Here is a 14,617-nt window from a genome sequence, read left to right as displayed (position 1 = left end):
AGTCCTTGAAAGTGAGTGCATAGATTGTGGGATCAGTAATAACTGTTCTGAACCTGGTGGTGTGGGACCTAATGCTTCTGCACCTCTTCCCCAAATGGTAGCAGCGAGAAGAGAGCATGGCCTGGAATGTGGGGGGCCCATGTATTTCACCCCTCTCTTTCTGGCCCGGGACTTTGGCCTGGTGTGCCGTCTGCTTTTCCTCACCAGATGCTGGAAATCCAGAGCAACGCAAACTAAATGCTGGAGGAACTCAGCAGGTCAGGCATCTATGGAAATGAATAAACCCTTCGTTTCTGAGTTCCTCCATCATTTTGTGTGTGTTACCTTGAATGCTAACATTGCATTTGCCTTCCTTACAACAGTTTTTATAGTTCGCTGTGCATCCTTTCACACATTGCACACCGACCCCTGCTGAACACCACTAGTCACCGGCAGTTAACCAGAAAAGGTCCCCCTTTATTCCCACTCTTTTCTTCCTGCCAGTCAATCAATCACATGTCCCTGCCAGTATCTTTCCTGTAATACCGTGGGATCTTATTAATACACCCTCAGATTGTGGTGGTCTTTGACACAAAATGTGTGTTTTTTTATGTACATGTAACACATAAAGCTGATCTCTATAGTTTTTTAATCATTGTTATTTTATAAAATTGTTTTATCCATTTTATTGCATTTCCTTTTTCCTGTAAATGCCTGAATGAAAATGAATCTCAGGTTAGTAACTTTGATAATAAATTTACTTTGAACTCGTTATTCCAAACAGCGTCCCCATATCCTTCTTGCCACTTTCTTACCCACTACCTACTTTGGCTGTGCCCTCCCATTCCTCGTTGTCCTCCTAGTTTTACCATCTCCTCTCCTGCTTCTTGTCACTTCTCACTGTCCTTCCCCCCTCACCATCTCCTCCTGAGTACGTGCCTGGCTTCCCCTGAAACTCACTCCTTTTGCCTTGCCTCATGCCTTCACTGTGGGAAGCGGGCACTCCCTCTCACCACCCTCTGAATGAAACAGGACTCACCTGAATTCTAAAACTGGATTCTTTAAACACGTTCTGATGCACGTGGACGTCTGGTCTCTAACTTCAAAGGTTGCACCTCGAGCAGAAAGGAGCGCTAATCTTTGCATGTATGCACTGATGTGCTGAAATTGGATATGCTGCAGGCTAAAAGAGCAATTAATATTGTTAACTCTTGTTCTCAGATTTGTTCTTAAAAGGCTAGTGACTTGCCAGGTAATTGACAGAACTTTCAGTCTGAAGTTCAGAGTAAGTTTATTATCAAAGAACATTTATGTCACCAAATACAATGCTGATTCATTTTCTTACAGGGAGTCAATAAATCCAAGACACACAATAGAATCAGTGAAGGACCACACCCAATAAACATTGTGCAAAAGACAGAGAACTGTACAAATACAAAAAGCAAGAAAAAAACAATAATAAATAAGCAATAAATGTTGAGAATATGAGATGAAGAATGTATAGGTTGTAGGAACAATTCAGTGATGGGGTGAGTGATTTTATGCACTCTGGTTCAAGAGGTTGATGGTTGTTCCTGAACTTGTTGGTGTGAGTCCTGAGGCTCCTGTACCTCCTTCCTGATGATAGCAGCGAGAAGAGAGCATGGGCTAGGTTGTGGGGGTCCCTGATGATGGATGCTGCTTTCCTACAACAGCAGTCCGTGTAGGTGTGCTCAGTGGTGGCAAGGGCTTTGTTTTTGATGTCATTCCGAAGTAGAGGCACTGCCGTGCTTTCTTCATAATTGCGCTTACATGCTGATCCTCTGAAATAATAACTCCTAGGAACTTAAAAATGTTAACCCTCTCCACCTTTGATCCTCTGACAAAGACGGGCTCATGGATCTCTAGTTTCCTTCTGAAGCCAAATAAGCAGCTCCTTGGTCTTGGTGACATTGAGTAAGAGGTTGTTGTTACAACGCTGCTGAACCAGATTTTTAATCTCCCTCCTCTATGCTGATTCATCACCACCTTTGATTTGGCCAAAGACGGTTGCGTCAGCAAACTTGAATATGGCATTGGAGATATGCTTAGCCACACAGTCATGAGTCTAAAATGAGTACAGATGGTTCAGATTACTTTGCAAACTTCAATAGTCTTCCTCGCTGTCCACTCCACCCCCAATCTTGGTGTCATCTGCAAATTTGCTGATCCAGTTAACCACATTATCACCCAGATCGTTGATATAGACAGACAACAATTGACCCAACTCTGATCCCTGCAGTGCACCATTACTACATCCTCACACACCTGCCCCCTCCATCTGCCTCTCTGCTACACTATACAACCACTATTCTGAGTTTAGAATTTCCCTTTCCCTACCTCAATCCACATCTCTGCAGTTTCTTGTGGTTGCGGGCAGAGCAGTTTCCCTACCGTGATGCATCCATAGAGGTCGCTTTCTATGGTTCATCACAGAGGTTAGGAGAGGCCCTCGACTATTGGTGTTGGTTTGTTATTGTCACGTGAACCAAGATGCAGTGGAAAGCTGGTATTACAGTCTGTTCATTACACTGCATTGGGGTAGAACACGGAACACAGAGTAAAGTGTAACAGAGAAAGCGTAGCACAAGTAAACAATAAGCTGCAAGATCGTCAGAATCAGGTTTAATATCACTGACATACAGCACTGAGCAAAAGTCTTATGCACACATATATATAGCGAGGGTGCCTAAGACTTTTGTACAATGCTGTAATAATTTATAAACTGCTCTGTACTGCTGCTGCTACCAGGAAAACAAAACAAATTTCATGACGAGAGAAGCATCGTGGTTGGGGAGAAGGGAGGGAGCAGGAAGCACCAGAGAAACATTCTGTAATATCAATAAACCAATTGTTTGGAATCAAATGACCTTGCCTCCACCCTCGCTGGATATACAAACTCACTCTCCGCTCCGGGTTGACAAATACAGTACTGTGATAAAGCTCTTAGGCACCCTAGCTGTCCATGGATGCCACACTGCTTTTTGAAGATGTCCTCAGTGGTGGGGAGGGTTGTGCCCACGATGGAACTGGCTGAGTTTACAGCCCTGTGCAGTGGCCTCTCCATACCGGACAGTAAAGCAACCAGTCAGAATGCTCTTCACTGTACATCTGTAGAAATGTAGATCTCCACTGTCCAGGCCAGGCCATTGTCTCGTAGCTCACACAGGGCAGGAGATACAGAAACCTGAGCTCCCACACCACCAGGTTCCCTCAATCATTTGACTTTTGAAACAACCGGCAACTACCTCATTATAGCAAAAACTGTGACCATTTTGTATTACAATGGACTTCTTTTTTTGGACCTAATTGTATTATTCTTATTGTAAAATGTATGTATGATATGTGGTGTTCCTTATGAATGTTGTGTATCTGATGCTCAGTGTCTGTGAGGCTGCTGCAGTTAAGTTTTTCATTGCCCGTGTGCAGACGTGTATGACGTAGGCGATTGTGGTCTTTGTATACTTGACAATAAACTTTTGCCTTTGTGACTTTCAAGTAGCTGGACATAACCGGGAGCATAGTCTTGAGTTCAAAGCCCTCCAAGGAATTTATCTTCTGACTTAATCTTTAGACTTAATAATGAGATACACTCAGTGCCCAAATGATTAGGTACACCTGTGCATCTGCTCCTTAATGCAAATATCTAATCAGCCAATCATGTGGCAGCAACTAAATGCATAAAAGCACGCAGACATGGTCAAGAGGTTCAGTTGTAGTTCGACGAAACATCATCATGAGGTAGAAATGTGATCTAAATGACGTTGACTGTGGAATGATCGTTGGTACAGGCGGGGTAGTTTGAGTATCTCAGAAACTTCTGATCTCTTGGGATTTTCACACTCAGTAGTCTTTAGAGTTTACAGAAAAACAAAAAGCGTCCAGTGAGCGGCAGCTCTGTGGACAGAAATGGCTGTGGAGAATGGCCTGCCTGGTTCAAGCTGCCAGGGAGGTGACAGTAGCTGAAATAACCATGTGGTGTGTAGAAGAGCTCTCTGAATGCACAACACATCGAACATTGAAGTAGGTGGGCTACAGCAGAAGGTCACATGGGGTTCCACTCCTGTGGCCATTTTATTAGAAACACTCCTGTACCAAATAAAGTGGCCACTGAGCACAGATGTTCAATCAATAAATATCAGTCCACACACAGCATTGACATGAGCAGTTGAGCTCGCTTGTTATGAGTTCTGCTCGGGGAATCTGTTGCTCATGCGTGAAGGGTTTGTCGCTTCGCTAAACTGTGCTTTCTTGTCCTCTTTTTTGTCCCCAGGACTGGCAGCCTCCTTTCGCGGTTGAGGTCGACAACTTCAAGTTCACACCCCGGATTCAGCGGCTGAACGAGTTGGAGGTAAGTTTCTGCTTCCCGGCCCCTGCCTGACTCCCACTCCCACCAAGCGCATGTGTGGACTTGCCTCTGCAGTTTCGTAGGCCGCCTTGTGCCCGGAATCCGCCCAAGTTGAGCCAATGCAGCTAAAATTCCTAAATTTAAACATTACAAAGTGCTGGAATAACTCAGCAGGTCAGGCAGCAGTTATGGAAATGAATTAACATTTTGGGCTGAGATCAGGGTACAGATGCTTACACAGTTCCTGTTCCTGCCCCCACCCCATCCGTCCCGGTTTGAAAGAGATCTCATACTCGTACGCCACAGAAACTGGCATAAGCACTGGCCTGATGAGCCTATAAGGCTCGGGGCAAACTTTAACTTAACTCACTCACCCTAACTTTTGAATGTGGAAGGGAACTGGAGTACCCGAAGTAGCTTGTGTAATGCCAGTGATTAGCATTCAATTTCCACCACTGTAATAAACAGTTGTATACGTTCCCCCTTGTGACTGCATGAATTTTTTCCCGGAGTGTGTGTTTCTTCTGGTATCTTCCCACATTCCAAAGGCATACAATAAGGTTTACTAAGTTGTGGCCACTGGGAGCACTGCGACACTTGTGGGCTGCCCCCAGCACAATCTCAAAACTGTTTTGCTCATTGATGCAAAACAACAAATTTCACTTCATGCCTTCATTTGCATGTGATTAATAAAGCTAATCTTTACACGCTTAGCGTTGGGAATGTTCTGGTCTCTCTGTCTTTCACTTTCTGTAGACCCTCCAAAATCCTAGACATCTCCCCTGGAGTGGGTAGCTGCTGGGGGGGGGGGGGGGGGGGGGGGGCAGCTAGTGACATTTAAAAGTTTTTGTGCTACTCAAGACCCCATTCAGATATGTATATAAAAAGATTATTCAAATGATTACATTATCACTCCAATTCACTGTTCTGCAATATTCAACACGTCATAAAGCACTTGCTATTTACAGTTTGAAATTGAAACACTTCACAGCACACGATTCCTGGAAACCCCCCATTGAACACTGTAGACACCGCGTGATCCTTCTCCGAGGGCACGGGCATAACCCCAGAAGAGGGACAGGCAGAGAACTGGATTGCCTATCCCTCTGGCCCCATGAATGGGAAGTTTGACCAGGATTCAGTTTTTTGTCCTATCCTTATGGTTCTTCAAGGAGTCAGGAATGACGAGCAGTCTTAATTCTCAAACATCAGTTTATTTTAGAATATAGACACATACGATTACTAAGCAAACTAAATAAAGAGTTGAAAAACAACGTGAAGAGGTGAGGAATGGCAAAGACAAAAGAATGAAGAATAAAAGATGGCGCCTCTGAAAAATCATCACCTTTATAGATAAGAAATTCCTTAAGTAGGGATAAGTTAGTTAAAACGCTACATAATTAAAACAATTACATCACATGGTCATGTGCTAATACCTAGCCAATGAAAACTGAGAAAGGTGATAAACCATTAGATTAGCTGCTATACCACTTTCTGGCAGTGAGTGAGGATGAACCACCGCATACTGTGAAAGATACATGAGTTTGCTGAAAAGCACAAATCTTATAAAAAATAGTATATATAAAACAGAGGTTTCCAGCAGTGTCCTGAGCTTACACATTTTACATCCCTCCCCCACCTCCCCCCAGTAACGGGTGACAGTAGATCAGGAGTATGGAGCTGAAGGGTATCCAGAACTTGAGGAGCACCTGCATCTTGTTTGTCGTGGCCTGCTGTGGCATTTCCAGCATAAAGGAATACAAGGGGCTGAAGAGAGTAGAAAACCTAGTCTGATCCATTGTGGGCACAGTTCTCCCCACAACCGACAGCCTCTTCAGGAGGCGCTTTTCACCCTTTGTCCATGAAATCTTTGACCTGCTCCTATAGATGCGCAGTGGAGAGTATCCTGACTGGCTGCACCACGGCTGGTTTGGAAACACCAATCCCCAGGAATGGAAAGGTCTACAGAAAGTGTTGGATACAGCCTAGTCCATCACAGGCACAGCCCTCCCAACCACTGAGCACATCTACTAGGAGGAAAGCAACATCCATCATCAGTGACCCCCTCCATCCACGACATGTTCTCTTCTCACTGCTGCCATCAGGAAGGAGGTACAGGAGCCTGAGTTCCCACACCACCAGGTTCAGGAACAGTTATTACCCTTCAACCATCAGGCTCCTGAACCAATGTGGACAACTTCACTCACCACAACTCTGAATTTATTTTACAACCTTCAAGAACTCTTTACAACTCTGTTTTATTTGTAGTTAGTCATCTTTTGCATGTTATTTTTTTTGTCAGTCCTTATCAATAGATTTTTGTAAATTCTATTGTATTTTTTATTGATCCTGTAAATGACTGCAGGAAAGTGGTATTATAGTATAAAGTAACATACATGCTTTGATAATAAATTTACTTTCAACTTTAACCTGGATCAAAATTCAAAATAAATTTAGTATCAAAATACAGTCGGCCCTCCTTATCAGTGGATTTGACATGCGCGAATTCAACCAACCGCAGACCGGGAAACCGCGGAAGTTCTCTCTCCAGCACTCATTGTTTGAACATGTACAGACTATTTTTTTTTTCATCATTATTCCCTAAACAATACAGTATAACAACTATTTACATAGTATTTGCATTGTATTAGGTATTATAAGTAATCTACAGATGATTTAAAAGTATAGGCAGTCCCCGGGTTATGAACGAGTTCTGTTCCTGAGTCTGTCTTTAAATCGGATTTGAAGTCGGAACAGGTACATCCGGTATTATTAGCGTCAGTTAGTCAAACGTTTGTCTTATTCTTTGGTATATATTTTACCTTTCTATGCATATAAAACACTTAAGAAACGTATGTATTTCAATAATTAAAGCACTACGTTGCTTAGAAATAATTGTAGCTTTCAACGGGGCAGGGCCTTCACATGCTCCATTAAAATTGTTCCAATCATTGTCCAACAGTATCCTAACGCTTTTCTGTTAACCGATGGCGTTTCACCACTTTCCAATCGCTTTATTACTTCCACTTGATTTTCAATCGTGATCGTGATTATTTTCGTGAACAGAAACACTGTGGATTCAGAGCTGCGCCGGCTCCTAAAGACCAGCACTGAGACAGGTTAAATAAGGGACTTGAGCATCTGCATTTTTTGGTATCCGCGGCGGGTCCCGGTACCAATCCTCCGTGGATTAGGAGGGCCAACTGTAGGTATAGGTCACCACATTCATTTTCTTGTAGACATTCACAGTAGAATAAAGAAATACAATAGAATCAATGCCTGACAAGCAACTGATGAGTAAAATAAGACAAACTGTGTAAAACCAAAAAAATTAATATACTGGAAACTAAGTAAAGAAATTATACTGAGAACATGAGTTGTAAAGGGGCCTTGAAAGCTTGTAGGCTGTGGATTCAGTTCAGAGTTGGGGTGAGTGAAGTTATCCACACTGGTTCAGGAGCCTGATGGTTGAAGGGTAATAACTGTTCCTGAGCCTCGCGGTAAGGGACCCAAGATTCCTGTACCTCCTTCCTGATAGCAGCAGCGAGAAAAGAGCCTGGTCTGGATGGTGGGGGTCCTTGATGATGGACGCTGCTCTCTTGTGGCAGCCCTCCTTGTAGATGAGCTCGGTGGGGAAGGCCGTGCCTGTGTCCGGGCTATGTTCACCACTTTGTAGACAATTCCACTGCAGGACGTTGATGTTTCCATACCAGGTCATGTTACTATCAGACAGAAGTCTTGAGGAACAGCTTCCTTCCTACATAAAATCAAGTTCTTGAACCATCTGGCACCACCATAACCCTGCCTTAGCAACAGAACACTACAGACCACCTCTTGCACTACCATGAGCTTGTGCCTGATCATAGTTTCTTTTATCACTAAGGTCTCGGTTTTGAGAAGTCTTTATTTTCTCTTTGTCTTCAGTGTCTTGTACAATTTAAATATTTATACATACAGACACAAAATGCTACTGAGCAGGTCAGGCAGCATTTATGGAGGGGCATAAGCCATCGAAGTCACGGGCTGAGTGTGTGGCGGTAGCATAATGGTTGGCGGTATGTACACCTTTACAGCTCAGGGCGTCGTAGTTTGGAGTTCATTTCCGACACCGTAAGAAGTTTGTGTGTCCTCCCTGTGAGCACGTGGCTTTCCTCCGGGTGCTCTGGTTTCCTCCCACATTCCTAACTCATGCTAGTTAGTAGGTTAATTGGTCATTGTAAATTGTCCTAAGATTAGGCTAGTGTTAAATAGATGGGTTTTTGGTTGGTGCGGCTCATTGGGCTAGAAGAGTCTGTTCATGCTGAATAAATACATAAATATATAAATCAGCCAGGGAAGAAGGGGGAAGAGTCTAGTATAAGAAAGTGGGGAGGGGAGTACAAGATAGGTGAGGTCTAATGTGGGTGAAGGTGGGGAGACGATTACAAGATAAATGAGACCAGATGTGGATGGGGGAGGTGGACAAGATGAAGTAAGAAGCTGGGAAGTGATAGGTGGAAGGGATAAAGGGTGAATAGACAATAGGTGCAGGAGTAGGCCAATCGGCCCTTCTAGCCAGCACCGCCATTCACTGTGATCATGGCTGATCATACACAATCAGTACCCCGTTCCTGCCCTCTCCCCATATCCCTTGACCCCGCTATCTATGAGCTCTATCTAACTCTTGAATGCACCAAGAGACTTGGCCTCCACTGCCTTCTGGGGCAGAGCATTCCACATATCCACCACTCTCTGGGTGAAAAAGTTTTTCCGCATCTCAGTTCTAAATGGCCTACCCCTTATTCTTAAACTGTGGCCTCTAGTTCTGGACTCACCCATCAGCGGGAACATGCTTCCTGCCTCCAGCGTGTCCAATCCCTTAATAATCTTATATGTCTCAATCAGATCCCCTCTCATCCTTCTAAATTCCAGTGTATACAAGCCCAGTCGCTCCAATCTTTCAACATATGACAGTCCCACCATTCTGGGATTTAACCTTGTGAACCTACACTGCAGTCCCTCAATAGCAAGAATGTCCTTCCTCAAATTTGAAGACCAAAACTGCACACAATACTCCAGGTGGGGTCTCACCAGGGCCCTGTACAGCTGCAGAAGGACCTCTTTACTCCTATACTCAATTCCTTTTGAATTGGCCAGCATGCCATTAGCTTTCTTCACTGCCTGCTGTACCTGCATGCTTGCTTTCATTGACTGATGTACAAGAACACCTAGATCTCGTTATACTTCCCCTTTTCCTAACTTGACTCCATTTAGATAGTAATCTGCCTTCCTGTTCTTGCCACCAAAGTGGATAACCTCACATTTATCCACATTAAACTGCATCTGCCATACATTTGCCCACTCACCCAACCTGTCCAAGTCACCCTGCATTCTCATAAATTATTTCTTATTCTCATAAGGAGGAATCTGATCAAAGATGACAGTGAACCATGGGAGAAAAGGAAGGGGGAGGGGAACCAAAGGGAGGCCATGGGGAGGTGGGGAGAAGGAAGAGTCAGAGGGAGCCAGAATGGGGAATGGGAAAAGAGAGAAGGGGGAGGAGGGAGAAATCATCATGTTACAGAAATCGATGTTCAATGAATCATGTTGGAGTCTACCCAAACAGGATATGAGGTGTTGCTCCTGCAACCCGAGTCTTGCCTCAGAGGTAATGTTGGAGTGGGAAGTGGAATTGAAGTGGGTGGCCGCCGGGGAAACCTGCCTTTTGTGCTGTCTGTACCTACCTGCCTGTGATGCGGCTGCAAACAAGCGCTTCATTGGACCTGTACCTCACTGTACTTACGCATGTGACAATAGTCTCCACTTGGTCCTCTTGATATGTACAGTGGCCGGTTCTGGTGGTCACACCCACAAACAGGGGTTCACCCTGGTATTGTGAATGGGAAGGAGGGTGAATGGTAAGGTTATTCCTGATAACTACTTGGAGGATGTTTCAGCTCATCCAGCATTGAACGAACAGATAGGAATTTAGGGAATTAACTGACTTGAATTGTACCGACATAAACATAAACACGAGAGTCTGGAAATCTAGAGCAACAGACACAAAATGCTGGCCAAACTCAGCAGGCCAGGCAACATCTATAAAATCCAATAAAGAGCCTTGTCTCAAAATGTTATCGGCGCATTCCCCTCCATAGACGCTGCCTCATCTGCTGCGTTTCTCCAGCATTTTGTTTGCATCACTCATTTATATCTACTGTGACGTAACCATAAGACATAGGAGAAGAATTAGGCCCTTCAGTCCATCGAGTCTGCTCTGCCATTCCATCTTGGCTGATTTGTTGTCCCTGTCAACTCCGTTCTCCTGCCTTCTCCCTGTACCTTTGCTGCCATTACTAATCAATAACCTCCGTTTTAAATATACCCAATGACTTGACCTCCATGACCAATGGCCATCTGTGGCAATGAATTCCACAGATTCACCACCCTCTGGCTAAAGCAAGTTTTCCTCTATTCTAAAGGAACATCCTTGTATTCTGACTTTCCAACTCTAGGAAACTTCTCCACATCCACTCTATCTAGGCCTTTCATTATACAATAGATTTCAATGAGATTCTCCCCCCCCCCCCCATTCTTCTAAACTCCAGTGCACACAGTCCGAGAGCCTTCAAATGTTCCTCTTACGTTAACCCTTCTATTCCTGTAAACCTCCTCTGAACCCCCTTCCAATGTCGACATATCTTTCTTAGATATGGTGTCCAAAACTGCTCTCAATACTCCGAATGCAGCCTCAGCAATACCTGATAAATCCTCAGCGTTACAGCTTTGCTTTTGTATTCTGGTCCTCTGGAAACGGAAGCCGATATTGCATTTGCCTTCCTTACTACCTGATGTATCCTTCTCGTGCAGGCTCAGACCCGGGTAAAATTAAACTTCCTGGACCAGATCGCCAAGTTCTGGGAGCTGCAGGGATCCACATTAAAGATTCCCAATGTGGAGCGACGAATGCTGGACTTGTACAGTCTTAACAAGGTAACACTGGGTCAGCGAGAGCTTATGATGTTTGGGAGGTTGAAGAGGAAGATGAGCAAATTTATGCTGTTAACAGCCACGGTGCATTTCACTTTGTTTCTATGTATACCGGGGGTGGCGGAGGGGGGGGTGCGGGTTGCAGTGGTAGTACAGCAATTAGCGCGACGCTTACAGCTGAGGAGTTCAATTCTGGTATCCTCTGTAAAGAGTTTGTACTTCCTCCCAGTGAACTCATGGGTTTCCTGCCACAGTCCAAAGACGTACCAGGTCGGTAGGTTAATTGGTGACTGTAAATTGTTCTGTGATTGGGCTAGGGTTAAATAGGTTGCCTGCTGGGCAGTGCAGCTCGTTGGGCTGGAAGGTCCGATTCCGTGCTCTATCCTTAACTAAATAAATAGATAAACAAATAAGCAAACCTGAATCCAAGGTAGGATCACAGATAAGGAAGATTTAAAGCAGGAGTTCCCAACCTGAGGTCCATGGACCCCTTGCTTTATGGTATTGGTCCACGACACAAAAAAGGTTGGGTAGCCCAGATTTAGAGGGATGTGGGCACTTTGTTCAGGCTCGTAGTAGTGATTGGCCAGGCATGGGCTCAGTGGCCCGTCCCAGCAGCTATTGTTGGCTGTGGGGAAGTGGGAGGACAGCAGCTCCTGGACTTAGGGTAACACTGAGCAAGAGAGAGATTCTCATGTACGGGGATGTCAAAGAGGAATTGAATTCCTCATACTGGGGTAGAAACTCGCTTTCTGCTCCACATTGATAAATACAGTACTGTGCAAAAGTCTCCCTCAGTTACATGTATGTGCCTAAGACTTTTGCACAGTATTGTATGCATATAAGAACTACTTAAAATACAAGGAGGTAATTCATTGTTAAACTGCAACATCGCCTGTCCTTCCCCTGACTTACCCACTCTCCTTTGCCCCTGCCTTTCAGATTGTCCTGGACGAAGGAGGTTACGAGGCCATCTGCCGGGACAGGCGGTGGTCAAGAGTGGCCCAGCGTCTGGGTTATCCCCCGGGGAAAGGCATCGGCTCCCTGCTTCGCTCCCACTACGAGAGGGTCATCTACCCCTTCTACACCTTCCAGTCTGGAGCCAGTCTAGCGGTAAGAGCAGCCCACCCACACCCGGCGGGGTCTGTGCCTCAGCTCGCTGCCTGAGGCTGTGTTGGCAGCATATTTCATTGCAGGGCAGCCAGCAGTTACGTTCGTGTGGGGGAGGGAGTACGGAGGCAAGGTCCAGCACAATATCAGGGGAGCATCACGCTGAGTGAGGGGGCCTTGGTTAGGGAGCATCTCTCAGTGGAAGGGGCAGTGGTGGGAGGGAGTCAGTGTGGGGGAGGTGTCGGTGAGGGAGAGTCAATGTGGGGGAGGTGTCGGTGAGGGGGAGTCAGTGTGGGGGAGGTGTCGGTGAGGGGCAGTCAGTGTGGGGAAGGTGTCGGTGAGGAAGAGTCAGTGGGGGAGGTAGTGAGGGAGAGTCAGTGTGGGGGAGGTGTCGGTGAGGGAGAGTCAGTGTGGGGGAGGTGTCGGTGAGGAAGAGTCAGTGGGGGAGGTAGTGAGGGAGAGTCAGTGTGGGGGAGGTGTCGGTGAGGGAGAGTCACTGGGGGAGGTCAGTGAGGGAGAGTCAGTGTGGGGGAGGTGGTGAGGGAGAGTCAGTGTCGGGGGTGGTATCAGTGAGAGAGAGTCACTGTGGGGGAGGTGTCGGTGAGGGGAGTCACTGGGGGAGGTCAGTGAGGGAGAGTCAGTGTGGGGGAGGTGGTGAGGGAGAGTCAGTGTCGGGGTGGTATCAGTGAGGGAGAGTCACTGGGGGAGGTGTCGGTGAGGAGAGTCACTGGGGGAGGTGTCGGTGAGGAGAGTCACTGGGGGAGGTGTCGGTGAGGAGAGTCACTGGGGGAGGTCGGTGAGGGAGAGTCAGTGTGGGGGAGGTGGTGAGGGAGAGTCAGTGTAGAGGAGGTGTCGGTGAGGGAGAGTCAGTGTGGGGGAGGTGTCGGTGAGGAAGAGTCAGTGGGGGAGGTAGTGAGGGAGAGTCAGTGTGGGGGAGGTGTCGGTGAGGGAGAGTCAGTGTGGGGGAGGTGTCGGTGAGGAAGAGTCAGTGGGGGAGGTAGTGAGGGAGAGTCAGTGTGGGGGAGGTGTCGGTGAGGGAGAGTCACTGGGGGAGGTCAGTGAGGGAGAGTCAGTGTGGGGGAGGTGGTGAGGGAGAGTCAGTGTCGGGGTGGTATCAGTGAGAGAGAGTCACTGTGGGGGAGGTGTCGGTGAGGGGAGTCACTGGGGGAGGTCAGTGAGGGAGAGTCAGTGTGGGGGAGGTGGTGAGGGAGTGTCAGTGTCGGGGTGGTATCAGTGAGGGAGAGTCACTGGGGGAGGTGTCGGTGAGGAGAGTCACTGGGGGAGGTGTCGGTGAGGAGAGTCACTGGGGGAGGTCGGTGAGGGAGAGTCAGTGTGGGGGAGGTGGTGAGGGAGAGTCAGTGTAGAGGAGGTGTCGGTGAGGGAGAGTCAGTGTGGGGGAGGTGTCGGTGAGGAAGAGTCAGTGGGGGAGGTAGTGAGGGAGAGTCAGTGTGGGGGAGGTGGTGAGGGAGAGTCAGTGTGGGGGAGGTGTCGGTGAGGGAGAGTCACTGGGGAGGTGTCGGTGAGGGAGAGTCAGTGTGGGGGAGGTGTCGGTGAGGAAGAGTCAGTGGGGGAGGTAGTGAGGGAGAGTCAGTGTGGGGGAGGTGTCGGTGAGGGAGAGTCACTGGGGAGGTGTCGGTGAGGGAGAGTCAGTGTGGGGGAGGTGTCAGTGAGGGAGAGAGTGTTGGGGAGGTGTCAGTGAGGGAGAGAATGTGGGGGAGGTGGTGAGGGAGAGTCAGTGTCGGGGTGGTATCAGTGAGAGAGAGTCACTGGGGGAGGTGTCGGTGAGGGGAGTCACTGGGGGAGGTCAGTGAGGGAGAGTCAGTGTGGGGGAGGTGGTGAGGGAGAGTCAGTGTCGGGGTGGTATCAGTGAGGGAGAGTCAGTGTCGGGGTGGTATCAGTGAGAGAGAGTCACTGGGGGAGGTGTCGGTGAGGGGAGTCACTGGGGGAGGTCAGTGAGGGAGAGAGTGTGGGGGAGGTGGTGAGGGAGAGTCAGTGTCGGGGTGGTATCAGTGAGGGAGAGTCAGTGTCGGGGTGGTATCAGTGAGGGAGAGTCACTGGGGGAGGTGTCGGTGAGGGGAGTCACTGGGGGAGGTGTCGGTGAGGGGAGTCACTGGGGGAGGTGTCGGTGAGGGGAGTCACTGGGGGAGGTGTCGGTGAGGGGAGTCACTGTGGGGGAGGTGGTGAGGGAGAGTC

General features: G+C 47.4%; 1 protein-coding gene across 2 annotated transcripts in view; it reads left to right on the top strand.

Moving 5' to 3' along the window:
- The window catches only part of kdm5c (lysine demethylase 5C), a 136,908-nt gene that overhangs the window by 75,870 nt on the left and 46,421 nt on the right, over positions 1-14,617 (top strand). For both annotated transcript variants that reach the window (XM_073028265.1, XM_073028264.1), the window contains exons 2-4: positions 4,271-4,348; positions 11,195-11,317; positions 12,257-12,427. In XM_073028265.1, the coding sequence (XP_072884366.1) occupies positions 4,271-4,348; positions 11,195-11,317; positions 12,257-12,427 (372 nt within the window). The remainder of the gene's footprint in view (positions 1-4,270; positions 4,349-11,194; positions 11,318-12,256; positions 12,428-14,617) is intronic.

The sequence above is a fragment of the Hemitrygon akajei genome, chromosome 24 (genome assembly GCF_048418815.1).
Source record: "Hemitrygon akajei chromosome 24, sHemAka1.3, whole genome shotgun sequence".
Classification (NCBI taxonomy): domain Eukaryota; kingdom Metazoa; phylum Chordata; class Chondrichthyes; order Myliobatiformes; family Dasyatidae; genus Hemitrygon; species Hemitrygon akajei.
Note: the sequence above shows the minus strand (reverse complement) of the source record. Positions and strands in the feature narration are given on the sequence as shown.